This window comes from Tachyglossus aculeatus, chromosome 2 (assembly GCF_015852505.1).
Source record: "Tachyglossus aculeatus isolate mTacAcu1 chromosome 2, mTacAcu1.pri, whole genome shotgun sequence".
In the NCBI taxonomy this organism is placed as follows: domain Eukaryota; kingdom Metazoa; phylum Chordata; class Mammalia; order Monotremata; family Tachyglossidae; genus Tachyglossus; species Tachyglossus aculeatus.
The window spans coordinates 80,699,495-80,713,543 of NC_052067.1; the positions used below are offsets into that span (position 1 = coordinate 80,699,495).

A 14,049-nucleotide genomic window follows, 5' to 3' on the forward strand; every position below is an offset into this window, starting at 1 on the left:
CTGTTTATTCTTGTATAGTACTTTCCTTAGTGCTTAGTACAGTGCTCTGCACACAGTAAGTGCTTAATAAATACGACTGAATGAATGTGCACTTCCTCTCCCACCTCACCCTCTCACATCTCCCTTTCATGTTGCAATAAGTCTGTGGTACCCAGAGGCTGTGAAACTGCTTTCTATTCCCATATTTAAAACCATGTTTTTCTAATTTCAGTAGTTCTTGGTAATGTTGTTTACTAATGGTAGTATTTAAGTGCTTACTAAGCTCCAGTCAATCAATCAGTGGTATTTACTGAGTACTTACTCATTGCAGAGTACTGTACTATGCATTTGGGAAAGTATAATACAGTAGAGATGGTAGTTGTGATTCCTGTCCAAGGGGAACTTACAGTATGGGGGCATGGTGGGGAATAGATATTAAAATAAATTATAGATAGAAGAAGTAGAGGGTAAGGATACATATTCAAGTGCTGTGGGACTGTGATATCTACGATTGTACAAAGCTGCTCTGGAAGATACCATACAGTCAGATCAGACACAGTCCCTGTCCCAAATAAGACTCACGATCTAAGTGGGAGGGAGCATAGATATTTAATCCCCATTGGACAGATGAGGAAATTGAAGTAAAGAGAACTTAAGTGACTTGCCCAAGGCTATACAGCAGAGAAGTGGCAGAGCCAGGATTGGAACCCAGGTTTTCTGACTCCTGTATATATGTTTGTACATATTTATTATTCTGTTTATTTTACTTGTACATATTTACTATTCTATTTATTTTGTTAACATGTTTTGTTGTCTGTTTCCCCCTTCTAGACTGTGAACCCGCCGTTGGGTAGGGACCGTCTCTATATGTTGCCAACTTGTACTTCCCAAGTGCTTAGTACAGTGCTCTGCACACAATAAGTGCTCAATAAATATGATTGAATGAATGAATGAATGACTCGCAGACCCACGCTCTTTCCTCTAGGTCACACTGTTTCTTAACCTCCTTGAGCAAAACATTTGACTGGTGTGTTTTCTGTAGTTTGTTTTTTTAAACATGCGCATTTCCTGGTTGTGACCTTTATGACCTTTTCTTCATTCTTCATTTGCCTTGATGTCAGATTCATGTTTGGCTCATGGCGCAGTGACAGTGTATCAAATGTGCAACAATGAGTTGTTTGTAAATAATATTATGGTTCCTATCAGAAGGGCATATCAACCCAGATTAATCATCTTTTGCGTGCGTAATCACAGTTCTTTTCTGGAGTATTGCACGGCTCAGTGGAAAGAGACCCAGGCTTGGGAGTCAGAGGTCATGGGTTCTTATCCTGCCTCTGCCACTTGTCAGCTGTGTGACTTTGGGCAAGTCACATAACTTCTCTGTGCCTCAGTTACCTCATCTGCAAAATGGAGATTAAGACTGTGAGCCCCATGTGGGACAACCTGATTACCTTGTATTTCCCACCCCCCAGCTCTTAAAACAGAGCTTGGCACAAAGTAAGCACTTAACAAATGCCATCATTATTATTTAAGTACAAATTACTATCCCCAGACTCAAAGTCAATTTCTTAATTTAAAAAATTGTTCAAATCCATATCTTCAGTTGGAGAGAGTATATTTTGAGTATGTATTCTGTTAGAAATTTGTGATAGTTAAGATTTTTTGGATTTTTTAAAGGACATTTCTATGATACTGCTCCAGACCCCAATTATTAGTGTCTGTAACAAATAAGAAGGAGTCCCTCACTGTGCCTAAGAGGAAACCAAAAGGAATTATCTAGTCTGCTGAATCCTAACCACAACTGAAGCTCAGGGATGACACCCAGTGGGATATTTTTACTTTCTTGGATATTTCATTCAAGCAAATGGGAGTTCAGAGTTCAGCCCTTGCTATGTTCCATTGTTTGGAATGTAAATTACTGTGTTTGTGTTTACAGGTTCAAGAAGGCCTTTGAGTCTGAGCCAACACTACAGTCAGGAATTAATTATGCTGTCCTCCTCCTGGCAGCTGGTCACCAGTTTGAATCCTCCTTAGAGTTGCGGAAAGTTGGTAATTACGGCTTGTTGCACTACAATCTTGTTGCTCCATAGGAGATGGGAAAGAATCACTGACCTGTGGATTGTCTCTACTAAATGAGTGAAAATTCATGTTGTTGCTCCAGCTGATTCTTCATATACAAGGAATTGCCACTGCATGGGGTCAGGATCTTTGACCCCAAGAAAATGGTGCCTGATCCTGGAATCCCTCATGGATCAGGAAAACGTATTAGAGCACTTCAAGTCCATAAGCATAATTACACGGAGGCTCTGCTAATCAGCATTTTTGAGGAATGCTTGAATTACTTGGATATCTCTCTAGTCTCAATTATGTTCTTTTCACCCATCTGGATTTCTCTGATTTGGTCTTCTCGTGTATTTCAGGGTATCTTTCTGTCAAAGTGAAGGTTTGATTTGTTGTGACTGTTTGAGATTCCTGCTATGCCAGATGAAATACTTGTTACTGGTCCTGAGAGTGTCATTCCCACAGAGAACCAAGTTCTTATATTTTAGGTTCTCAATCAGTGCAGATGAATTTCAAGCATGTGCTTTTCTTAAATTATGGTTCCAGCAAGGTTGGTACCTTGGTTTTTGGAAAAAAAAACAAATAAGAAAAACATGTTAGTCAGTGGTCCTATAAGGGAGAGGTCTGGTCTATCATAATGAAGAGTTTCAGGCGATTGCTCAAAAGAATGCTTCAAATTGCATTAGGGGAAAAGTGTCTTTGGTCTGTGAGTATAGCAGTACAGTAGTGTGGATGCTTGAAAATGTAGGAAATATCTTATTTTCTATTTTTAAATGGACGCTGCTATTCTCCACAGAGAAATGAAATCCCTATTTTAATGTATCTTTTATAGAAGTTGTCAGCAGCTTAAAGCTTGGGAGCTATAACTGGCTCTTCTTGGAACGAAATAATGGGTCTGTAGCTGATGGGAAGGAGGGAAGGAAAGCATTTTAAACTATTACCACTATGCTGATATGTTAAGCTGTGTGTTTTAAATTTTATGATTAGCTCTTTGTGCACCAGCTGCTCAAAGTTCTCATTTTGTTTGGCTTTTCTACTCAAAAAGGTTGCTGACCCCAGTTCTAAGGGAAAGATAGATTATATTGTGTTTCTCATGAATGGTGCTGTTATTGCTCCTAAAATGTATTTGACAACGTAAACGGGAATACTTGGGTTTAAAATTAAGGTTCATTGAACTATATAGGGCCAGAAAAGACTGCCTGCACAAATAAATCTTACGAACTCTTTACCACACCTAACCTTCACAAGTAATTTAAACCCATGCATATACTCATGAAAGAACAAACCTCCCCCCCACAAACAAACCTTCACAAAATATTTCCAAATCATAATGGAGATTATGCTGTATAATGTATATACCACCTGTATATATGTATATATGGTTGTACATATTTATTACTCTATTTATTTATTTATTTATTTATTTTACCTGTACATTTCTATCCTACTTATTTTATTTTGTTGGTATGTTTGGTTCTGTTCTCTGTCTCCCCCTTTTAGACTGTGAGCCCACTGTTGGGTAGGGACTGTCTCTATGTGATGCCAATTTGTACTTCCCAAGCGCTTAGTACAGTGCTCTGCACAAAGTAAGCGCTCAATAAATACGATTGATTGATTGATTGGTTGAGATAATGAAAATACACTATTCCTGAGCATTAACTATGCAGAATTTTACTAATATCTTTTCATATTTAAAGCATCTTACTGACTTCCCAGCCCCCCAAAAAATGTTTCACATCAATCTTTGCTAAGACATAATGGCAAAATGGGCATAGTGCCTCTTTTATCATTTTTCTGTCTAAAAAATACCAGCTTTATTTAACTAAAAAAGCCTTCCATTGGAACCAGTAGATTATTTGTAAAATAAAAATTCATTTTATTTTTTAGGAGTGAAGCTAAGTAGCCTCCTTGGTAAGAAGGGAAACTTGGAAAAACTCCAGAGCTACTGGGAAGTTGGATTTTTCCTTGGTGCCAGTGTCCTGGCCAATGACCATCTGAGAGTAATTCAGGCTTCTGAAAAACTCTTCAAACTGAAGACACCTGCATGGTAATAATTTGCTTTGTTAATAATGCTGGGGAAAATCATCTGGGGGTTAATAGATGCTGTATTTAAGTTGAGGAAATATTGCATTGTATTTACATGAGTGGAATGTGACACTTGCACTCTTAATAGCATGTGCAATCTGGAATAAATTTGTTACCAATATTTAATCTTGGTTGTGTCCAAAGCAGGGTCAGTATATGTGACCTTTCTGTGCCTTCCTCTTCCACTTTAAAAATTAGCGGAAGCAATTTGGCTAAATATGTTTGTGAATGATCAATCAATCAGCTGCATTTATTGAACACTTACTGTGTGCAGAGCACTGTACTAAGCGCTTGAGGAGTACAATATAACAATATGACAGACACAGCATGATGTGGTCTATAAGGGAAGCTATCCAAAAACAAGGTTCACAGATCTTGTGGATACATTTTGAATTAGCATATTGAATTAAGCACATCCAAAGAGACATTGAGGTAGCTGCAGCTTCTTAACCTGTTTCCAAACTCACAGTCATGGTTTCACCGTGACCATGGAAAAGTCATGGTGAAAATCCTCTTCTTCCAACTCATTCCTTTTGTGTCTCCCCTTCTCCTCCCTCACCCTCAGTTCTGGGATTTTCAGGATTTCTTTCCCATGAATCCTTTTTGAATTTTAAATTAAGAATTTTCTTGTCCCCACTTAAAATTGATCCTAGGCTTTCTAGTTGATGAAAACAAATACAGGTAAGCATAGCTAGGGGACTGTAATTTCAGAGAAGTACATTGTTTATATAGCTACTGGAAAACTGAAAATTGTAGAACATAATTGTAGTATTTTATTTCCAATACTTAGCTGAAATGAATATGTATCTTTCCCAGCAGTATCTCAGGAGGAAATCTGACCCCATCCCTTTGCACCTTATCAAAACATTTGCCCCTCCTTTTTTCCTTTCCTGGCCATCAACTTCCACCATTATTTTTCTAGTGGCTTCTTCTCCATTGCTTTCAGATATGCTAAGGTATTGCCCTTTCCAAAAAACAAATTCCCTCTTGACCCCATGGCTCCCTCCAGTTATTGCCCCATCTCCCTCTTACCACTCATCTCGAAACTCCTTGAGTGAGTTGTCTACATCTTCTGCCTCCACTTCCTCTCCTCTAGTTCTCTTCTCAACCCCCTCCAATCTCCACGCGCTTCACTCCAGAGAAACTCTCTAAGGTATCCAGTGACCTCCTTCTTGCCAAATCCGATGGCCTCTACCCCATCCTTATCCTCCTCGGTTTCTGAACTGCTTTCGACACTGTGGACCACTCCCTTCTCCTGGAAACATCTAACCTTGGTTTCACTGATACTGTCCTCTCCTGGTTCTCTTCCTGTCTCTCTGGCCACTCCTTCTCAGTCTCTTTCATTGGCTCCTCTTGTGCCTCCCAACCTCTAACTCTGGGAGTCCCTCAAGGCACAGTTTTGGCTCTTCTTCCAATTCTCCACCTCCATCCACTTCCCCGGATTGCTGATTCACTCCTACGGCTTTAGCTACCAACTCAGTCCAACCCTAATCTCTCTCCTTCTCTTCAGTCTCACGTTTCCTCCTACCTGATTCAGGACATCTCTGTTTGGATGTCCTGTCAACACCTCAAAGTAAACACGTCCAAACTAGAACTCCTCATCTTTCCACGCAAACATGTCCTCCCCCATCTTTCCCATCACTGTAGAAAACACTCTCATCCTCCGTGTCTCACAAGCCCGTAACCTCAGTGTTATCCTCAACTCATGTCTCTCATTTAACCCACATACTCAATCAGCGACCAGATCCTGTCAGTTCTACCTCTGTGACACTGCTAAAATTTACCTGTGCCTCTACACACAAACTGCTGCTATACTGATTCAAAAAAGCACTTGTATCCTGCCTTGATTATTCCATCAGACTCCTCACTGACTTATCTTTCTCCTGTCTCACCCTGCTCTAGTCCTTACTTCATTCTACTGCCAGTATTCTGTTTCTAAAAAAAAATTCAGTCCACTTCTCAAGAAGTTTTTCAAGAACCTCCAGAGGTTGCTCATCCACACTCTGTTCAATCATCACTGAACTATTGAGAGAGTTCAACAGTGCAAGTAGAAATGGTCCCTTCTTTCAAAGAGGTTACAATCTAGTGGGAGGGACAAACACTAAAGTAGATGAAAGGTAAGGAAACAGAGAGTTTAAAGATATGTACATATGTGCTATGGGCTGGAGGTGGAGGTGGTTTCAGTCCTTAGGTGATGTGTTAGGTCTAAAGTAGCAGTAGGGCCAGGGAGTAGTATGGGAAGATGAGGTATTATCAAGAAAGACCTCTTGGGAGAGATGTGATTTCAAAAGACATCTAAAAAAGTGGAAAGCAGTCATCTGCCAGATGTGAAATTGGAGGGGAGTTCCAGCTAGAAGGGAGGATGTGAGCTTGACTGTGAGCCCATTGTTGGGTAGGGACCGTCTCTATATGTTGCCAACTTGTACTTCCCAAGCACTTAGTACGGTGCTCTGCGCACAGATGATCAGAGGGAAGTTTAGAGCTCTACCTTGAGAAGCAGCATAATTTGGTAGAAAGAGCGCAGGACAGGGAGTCAGAAGACCTGGATTCTAATCCCAGCTCTGCCCCTTACCTGCTGTGTGACCTTTGGCAGATCACTTGACTTCTCTGGGGCTCAGTTCCCCCATCTGCAGAATGGGGATTCTGTACCTGTTCTCCCTCCTACTTAGGCTGTGAGCCCCATGTGGGGCCTAATTATCGTGTATCTACCCCAGTGCTTAGTACAGTGCTTGGTACATAGTAAGCACTGAAATACCATTATTATTGTTATTATTATTACCATTATTACCTTCCTCATCATAGTGGTAGATGTAAGGTAGAAGACCGTCACACTGTTCTAACAAGTATCCTTTGTCTTGCTCCACACAAAATACTGTGCATTTAGTGGGCCATTGGTCTAACCAGTACAACATCACTTGGATTCTTGTGTAGTGGGAGAGGAAGCTGGAGGAAGATACCACCTGCCCTGTCCCTATCCTCAGAGCCCCGACTTCATCTAAATCATTACATCACCCCAAGTTCCCTCGTTGAATCCTGGCTCTTGCCACAGGGAGTATGAAATCTTGTTGGACATCATGGACAAATGAGATTAAAACAATTGTAAGCTCATAATGGGCAGAGACCATGCGTGCCAACTCTGTTGTATTATAGTTTCCCAAGTGTTTAATATAATAATAATAATTATTATCATAGTATTTGTTAAGCACTTACTATGTGCCGTTCATTCATTCATTCATTCAGTTGAATGTGCCAAGCACTGTTCTAAGCACTGGGGTAGATACAAGGTCAACAGGTTGTCCCACGTGGGGCTCACAGTTGTAATCCCCATTTTACAGATGAGGTAACTGAGGCACAGAGAGGTTAAGTGATTTGCCTAAAGTCACACAGCAGAGAAATGGCAGAGCCGGGATTAGAACCCACATCCGCTGACTTCCAAGCCCATGCTCTTGCCACTAATAATAATAATGATGGTATTTGTTAAGCGCTTACTGTGTGCAAAGCACTGTTCTAAGCGCTGGGGAGGTTAAAAGCTGATCAGGTTGTCCCATGGGGGGCTCACAGTTTTAATCCCCATTTTACAGATGAGGTAACTGAGGCCCAGAGAAGTGAAGTGACGTGCCCAAAGTCACACAGCTGACAGTTGGTGGAGTCTGGATTTGAACCCATGACCTCTGATTCCAAAGCCCGTTCTCTTTCCACTGAGCCACGCTGTGTCCTGCACACAGTACACTCACAATAGATACCGTTGATGATGATGATGGTAGAGCAATTTCTGCTGTCAAAGACCCTGTGTAGAGGAGAGCTCTGCAAAGGGGGATAGAAGCCAAAATTCCCTAAGGTGACTGACTCAAGGTAATAGGGTGGCTCCTAGGGCCCCACTGCTGGGGCCTCATTGAGGAGTTTGGGGAAACTGTAGCAGGGATTGCACCACAATTACTCAGGATGCAAGTTAAAGGAGCCGTGGCCCTTTTTCTAGTAATTGGAGGAGCTGGAGGAGGGAAAGACAGCGCAACTCCAGTTAGTCCATTTTGTTACTCAGCAACTCTGGTGAAAGGTTCTGTTGAGGAGGAAGCTCGAAGTCTTGGCTGAAATGAGGTCTTGAAAGATTATTGATACATTTCATTTACTCGTGTTCTAGCTACCAGAAATAATTGAAAATTTGCAATATTAAAACACTCATCTATATCTTATTTCAGTCTTCTTTTCAAGTGTTAACAAAATTAGATATTCCAAAAAGAGGAATAGCCAAATTTTACTGAAGAATGTACCTGTAGAAAACATCTACCACCCTCAGCGGTTATATGAGTTTAATCCATTTATTCATTTATTGTTTTCATTGTTACTAGTTGAACCTGTTTTCCCTCTAGTTCCCATTATAAGTATACTCCTTGTGCATACCTGTTCCTTGTTAGAACAGGGCAGAAAGGGATTTCTGCTTTTATTGCATAGTATAGTACTGTAATACAGTTTCTGCTTAACATGAAGTTCTTCAAGAAGGCAACTTCCACATTATAGAACTGCCTTTACTTTTCTTTTTCTATTTACTTTTTTAACTGTGTGTGTGTGTGTGTGTGTGTGTGTGTAAGAGAGAGAGAGAGGGGAAGAGGGAGAGTGTGTGTGTGTGTTTGTGTGTATGCACCACCCTGGTGAACAGTAAGTGAATAAAAAAGCAGCGTGGCCTAGTGGAAAGAGCATGGGCCTGAGCATCATATCAGTCACTTCACTTCTCTGGTCCTCGGTTACCTCATCCGTAAAATGGGGATTAAAATTGTAAGCCCCACATGTGGCGGGGCGGGGGGGGGGGGGAGAGAGAGAGAGAGAGAGAGAGAGAGAGAAAGAGAGATCTGACATAGCTCTTAGGAAATGTGGACATTCATCGGGGGGTCGGGGGGGGGGGGGAGAGAGAGAGAGAATATGACATAGCTTTTAGGAAATGTGGACATTCAGAATGAATTCAGCCATAACACATATTTTCAGATTCTGCATAGGGAAGTCATACTCTTGTGGTTGAGAAATATCAGTGTAAAACTTGACTTATATTTCAAGATTCAGATTCCCTTTTGCTTATATTTTAAGGAATGACTGCACCGTCTGTAATCCTAATTAGCAAAATCCTTATTGGCCAGCCTGAGTTCTGAGCTAATTGATGTTTTGTGCTTTTGGACTCTTAGGTACCTCAAGTCTATTGTGGAGACAATATTGATATATAAGCATTTTGTAAAACTGACTACAGAACAGCCTCTAGCTAAGCAGGAACTTGTGGACTTTTGGATGGATTTCCTGGTTGAAGCCACAAAAGCAGATGTGACTGTGGTAAGGTTTCCGGTGAGTATTTTTCACTTGAGTTGTTACCGTAATTTCTAATAGTGTCTTTTTAGCAACATTATGCATCATAGCTAAGGGATGAATTTTTATTCCGTTCCCCGGTTTCTGTCTGACACATAGAAATGACCATATAGCTGACCCACTATTTTTGCCGTAAACCTCCATTTGTATCTGAAACTGTAACAGGCAGAATAAATGACCATCGCCTCAGTAAGTGGGCCACCTGTCCACTTGACTTTGCTCCAGGAATTAATCAATCTACGGGCTTTACAGTCTCTAGACTGTGAGCTCCTTATGAGCAACGAATGTTTCTACCAACTCTGATGTATTGTAATAATAATTAAGGATTGTGGCATTTGTTAAGTGCTTACTATGTGCCAGGCGCTATACAAAGCACTGCGGTTGCTACAAGTTAATCCCCATTTTACAGATGAGGAAACTGAGGCACAAGGAAGTGAATTTACTTGCCCAAGGTCACACAGCAGACAAGTGGTGGAGCTGGGATTAGAACCCAGGTCCTTCTGATTTCCAGGCCCGTGCTCTATCCAGTAGGCCATGCTGCTTCCCTGCTCTTCTGAGAGCTTATTTAGTACAGTACCCTACAGTCAATCAATCGAGGGCATTTACTGAGCACTTACTGTGTGCAAAACACTTAGAAGTGTACAGTATAGCAGACGTGGTAGACATGCTGCCTTCCCACAAGGAGTTTACAGCCCAGGGGCGGGGCATCTGACTTTAAAATAAATTACAGATATGTACATAAGTGCTGTGGGGCTCAGGGCGGGGTGAATAAAAGATGCAAATCCAAGTGCAAGGATGATGTAGAAGGGAGAGGGAGTAGGGGAAATGATGACTTGGTCGAGTAAGGCTTCTTGGAGAAGATGTGATTTTAATAAGGCTTTGAAGGTAGGAAGAGTGATTCTCAGTTGTGAAGTAGAAGGGAGTTCCAGGCCAAAGGCGAGATGTGGGCGAGGGGCCAGAGGCGAGATAGTTGAGATCAAGGTACAGTGAGAAGATTGGCCTTAGAGTAGCAAAGTGACCATTTTGGGTAGTAAAAGGAAATCAGCAAGGTAGTCCAGGAGGGAGCAAGGTGATTGAGTGCCTTTAAGTCAATGGCAGGAAGTTTCTGTTTGATGTGGAGGTGGGTGGGCAGCTACTGGAGGTTCTTGAGGAGTGGAGAAGTATGGCCTAATGTTTTTTTTAGAATAGTGATCCAGGCAGCAGAGTGACATAGGGACTGAAGTAAGGAGAGAAAGGATGCAGGGAACCCAGCAAGGAGGCTGAGGCGGTAGTCAAGACAGAATAGGAAGAGTGCTTGGGTCAAATGGTAGCAGTGTGAATGGAGGAGAAAGGACAAATTTTAGTGCTATTGTGAAAGTGGAACTGTTAGAATTTGGTGACAGATTGAATATGTGGATTAAATGAGAGAGATGAGTTGATTATGTCAAGCTTTACAGGCTTGTGAGATGGGGAGGATAATGGTGCTGTCTAGAGTGATGGGAAAGTCTGGTGGAGGACTGGGTTTGGGTGGGAAGATAAGGAGCTCTGTTTTGGAAGTTTGAGATGTTGGTGGGACAACCAAATAGTGATGTCCCGAAGGCAAAAAGAAATATTAGACTGTAGAGAAGGAAAAAAGATTGGGGCTGGAGATGTAGGTTTGGGAGTCGTCTGCATGGAGATGGAAGCTGAACCCATGGAAACGAATGAGTTCTCTGAGGAAGTGGGTGCATATGGAGAATAGAAGGAGACCCAAAATTGAGACTCCCACAGATTGGAAGTGGGAGGCAGAGAAGTAGCCTGCGAAAGAGACTGAGGAGTGGCCAGATAGATAGGAGAACCGGGGGAGAACAGTGTTAGTGAAGACAAGGTTTGACCAAGGGCCTGTGAGTGAGGACCCAGGACCAGGGCCCTAGGACCAGGGTTCTAATCCCGGCTCTGCCACTTCTCCACTGTGTGACCTTGGGCAAGTCGCATAACTTCTCTGTTGCTCAGTTCTCTCATCAGCAAATGGGCATTCAGTACTTGTTCTCCCTCCTTCTTAGATTGTGAGCCCCATGTGGGCCCTAGTCACCTTGTATCTACCCCAGCACTTAGTACAGTGCTTGACACAGAGTAAGTGCTTAACAGATCCCAGCTCTGCCACTTCTCTGCAGTATGAGTCTGGGGCAAGTCACTTAACTTCACTGTGCCTCAGTTACATCACCTGTAACATGGGGATTAAATCCTGTTTAAACTGTAAGCCCCCACTGGGACAGGGACTGTGTCCAATCTTATTCCCTTGTGTCTACCCCAGCGCTTAGAACAGTGCTTGACATGTACCGAGTGCTTGACAAATGCTGTTAAAATAATAGTAATTTTGCCAGTCTTCTGAAATTTCTCAAAACCAGCCTTTTTGATATGTATACATTTTTTTTCTTTAAAACTGGATTTAGCCCAGGCTTCTCTGCTCCTTCATGAAGGAGAGACTTTTCCCTCAACTCAGACTGACATTCAAAGGAAAAATGGGCCAAAAGCCAAGGAGTAGAAATCAAATCAGCATATCTGACTTTTCTGCACCCAAAGTCCCCCTTTTAAAGGGGGTAAAGCTTGTGAGCATGAGTAGCTTATGACAGGGATCTCCGTGCTCCATCCCATTTTCTAATTCCAACCAGGTCAGTTGAGTTGAGGTTTTGTAACCAATACAGGTTTAGTGCTTTATTATAGATGTTGTACAAAGTCATGGTAGATACATTCAGGATCATAAGTAACAGCATAGCCTAGAGGATAGAACATGGGCCTGGACCTGCTGTGTGACCTTGGAGAAGTCACTTAACTTCTCTGGGCCTGAGTTCCCTCATCTATAAAATGGGGATTAAGACTGTGAGCCCTTTGTGGGATAGGGACTGTCCAACCCAATTAGTTTGTACCTACCCCAGCACTTAGAACAGTGCCTGGCACACAGTAAGTGCATAACAAATGCCATTATTATTATTATTTTGTACTAGAGTATTACTCTTTAAGTCCAAGAAATGATGAGGTGCAGACTTGGGTCTGCACCTCTCTCTCCCTGGTGATAATTTAGAGCCTGGGCATTTAAGAACCAGGTGGCCTTACTTTTTTGCTCTTTTGGTTCCTAACCTGACTATTCCCAAAATCCTTTATGGAGTCATAGGCCGCAGCAATTACTGACCTTCTAAGAATTATTGCAGACAGTTGAATGTCCCCGGGAATTTCTTTTCCTGCATCTTCAAAGTGATTTCTCAGAATCTGCCAGTGACTCCTTAGGTACCTTTCAAACTTTAGTTGAACTTGTAATGTGACTGATTTTTAAAATCATGCAACATTGTATAAATATAAACACATTTCTTTTGGTACCCTCCACCATCCTTTAGCAGTGTGGCTGCTAGAAGAGATTGATTTTTGGATGGCACATGTCTGTGGTGATTCACTCCTTGACTTTTTTGTGTTATTATACCTTCCCACATTTTTAGTTGCCCGTCCATGGTCCTCACTGGGTGGTAGGCAAGTCTTCTACATTTCAACTTAATAGAAATTTAATCTGCTTCTGGGATTCCTAGATTTAGTGAAATATGGTAAACTATGTGGAATTTGTATACTGCTGTGGTCTAGGAATCTCATTTTAGCCCTTGGAAAATGGTTGCCCATGGTTCATTGGGGTTCAAGGACTTGGAATAGGAAGATCCGTGAGAGCAAGTCAATGATCAAAAGTTGGGGGGAGCTGTGAAATGCTTTGACTTTAATCACTGTGGCTCTATGCTTGTAATTCTGAGTAGATCATAAAGTCAGATTTGTGCCTTCTGAAGGACAACAGTTTTTAAGGCTGCAGACAGATTGGATAAAATGATATAAATATCCCTAAGATTGGACAGGGAAACCTTGAGATGTTGGAGTACTTCTGGTTATTGCCATTCACTTAAGTACATTTCCAAGAAAGCTACTTGAATCATATTGTAGACAGCATCAGAAATAAGATTCTTGAGAAAAATGTTTTTGTTTTTCCATTTTTTTTTTCCCAAGCAGAAGAGTTAGCTGCCAGTTTTGCATCTGGGAGTGATCCCTCTTTGCTATGGTAGAGGAAACAAGGGATTTCTCTTCTGTAGAAAATGTCAGTTGCTTTTCAAAATTTTTAAATTACAGTTTATCTCATACACTTTTGTTGATCATTCTCCAGGACTTTTCCACTATGTACTTCTGACATATTTGATCAGCATTCAACTGGATCGGTAAATAATCTGAGACAAGAATTAAAGGCCATATTAGCAAAATGTTTGCCCCTGGGGATGCTGTCTGGACTTATAGTTCCAACCCAAGTCCTACTTTACTATTGTCCTTTCTCAGTCTGACTCTGACCCAAGTAACAAATACCAGAAATTCCAGATTCCTTATCACTGTCTAGGGTTTGCAGTGATAAGGAATCTGGAATTCCAGACTCCATGGTTTGAAATGTTGTTTGCAGTCTTGTTGAAAAAAAAAATAACGATTGAACAGAAATATTTGAGTCTTCTTCAAAGGCATAAAAGATGAGAAACCTTCTGGGACTACTGTAGTGTGGGATGAAGTAGATGTAGATAAAGTAGGTGTGTAGAAATGAGAGAAAGA

At 41.5% G+C, this 14,049-nt stretch overlaps 1 protein-coding gene across 1 annotated transcript in view; it reads left to right on the forward strand.

Moving 5' to 3' along the window:
* The window catches only part of MAP3K5 (mitogen-activated protein kinase kinase kinase 5), a 227,557-nt gene that overhangs the window by 129,504 nt on the left and 84,004 nt on the right, over nucleotides 1-14,049 (forward strand). Inside the window, exons 8-10 of the mRNA XM_038766261.1 lie at nucleotides 1,916-2,028; nucleotides 3,928-4,087; nucleotides 9,297-9,450. Of these exons, the coding sequence (XP_038622189.1) occupies nucleotides 1,916-2,028; nucleotides 3,928-4,087; nucleotides 9,297-9,450 (427 nt within the window). The remainder of the gene's footprint in view (nucleotides 1-1,915; nucleotides 2,029-3,927; nucleotides 4,088-9,296; nucleotides 9,451-14,049) is intronic.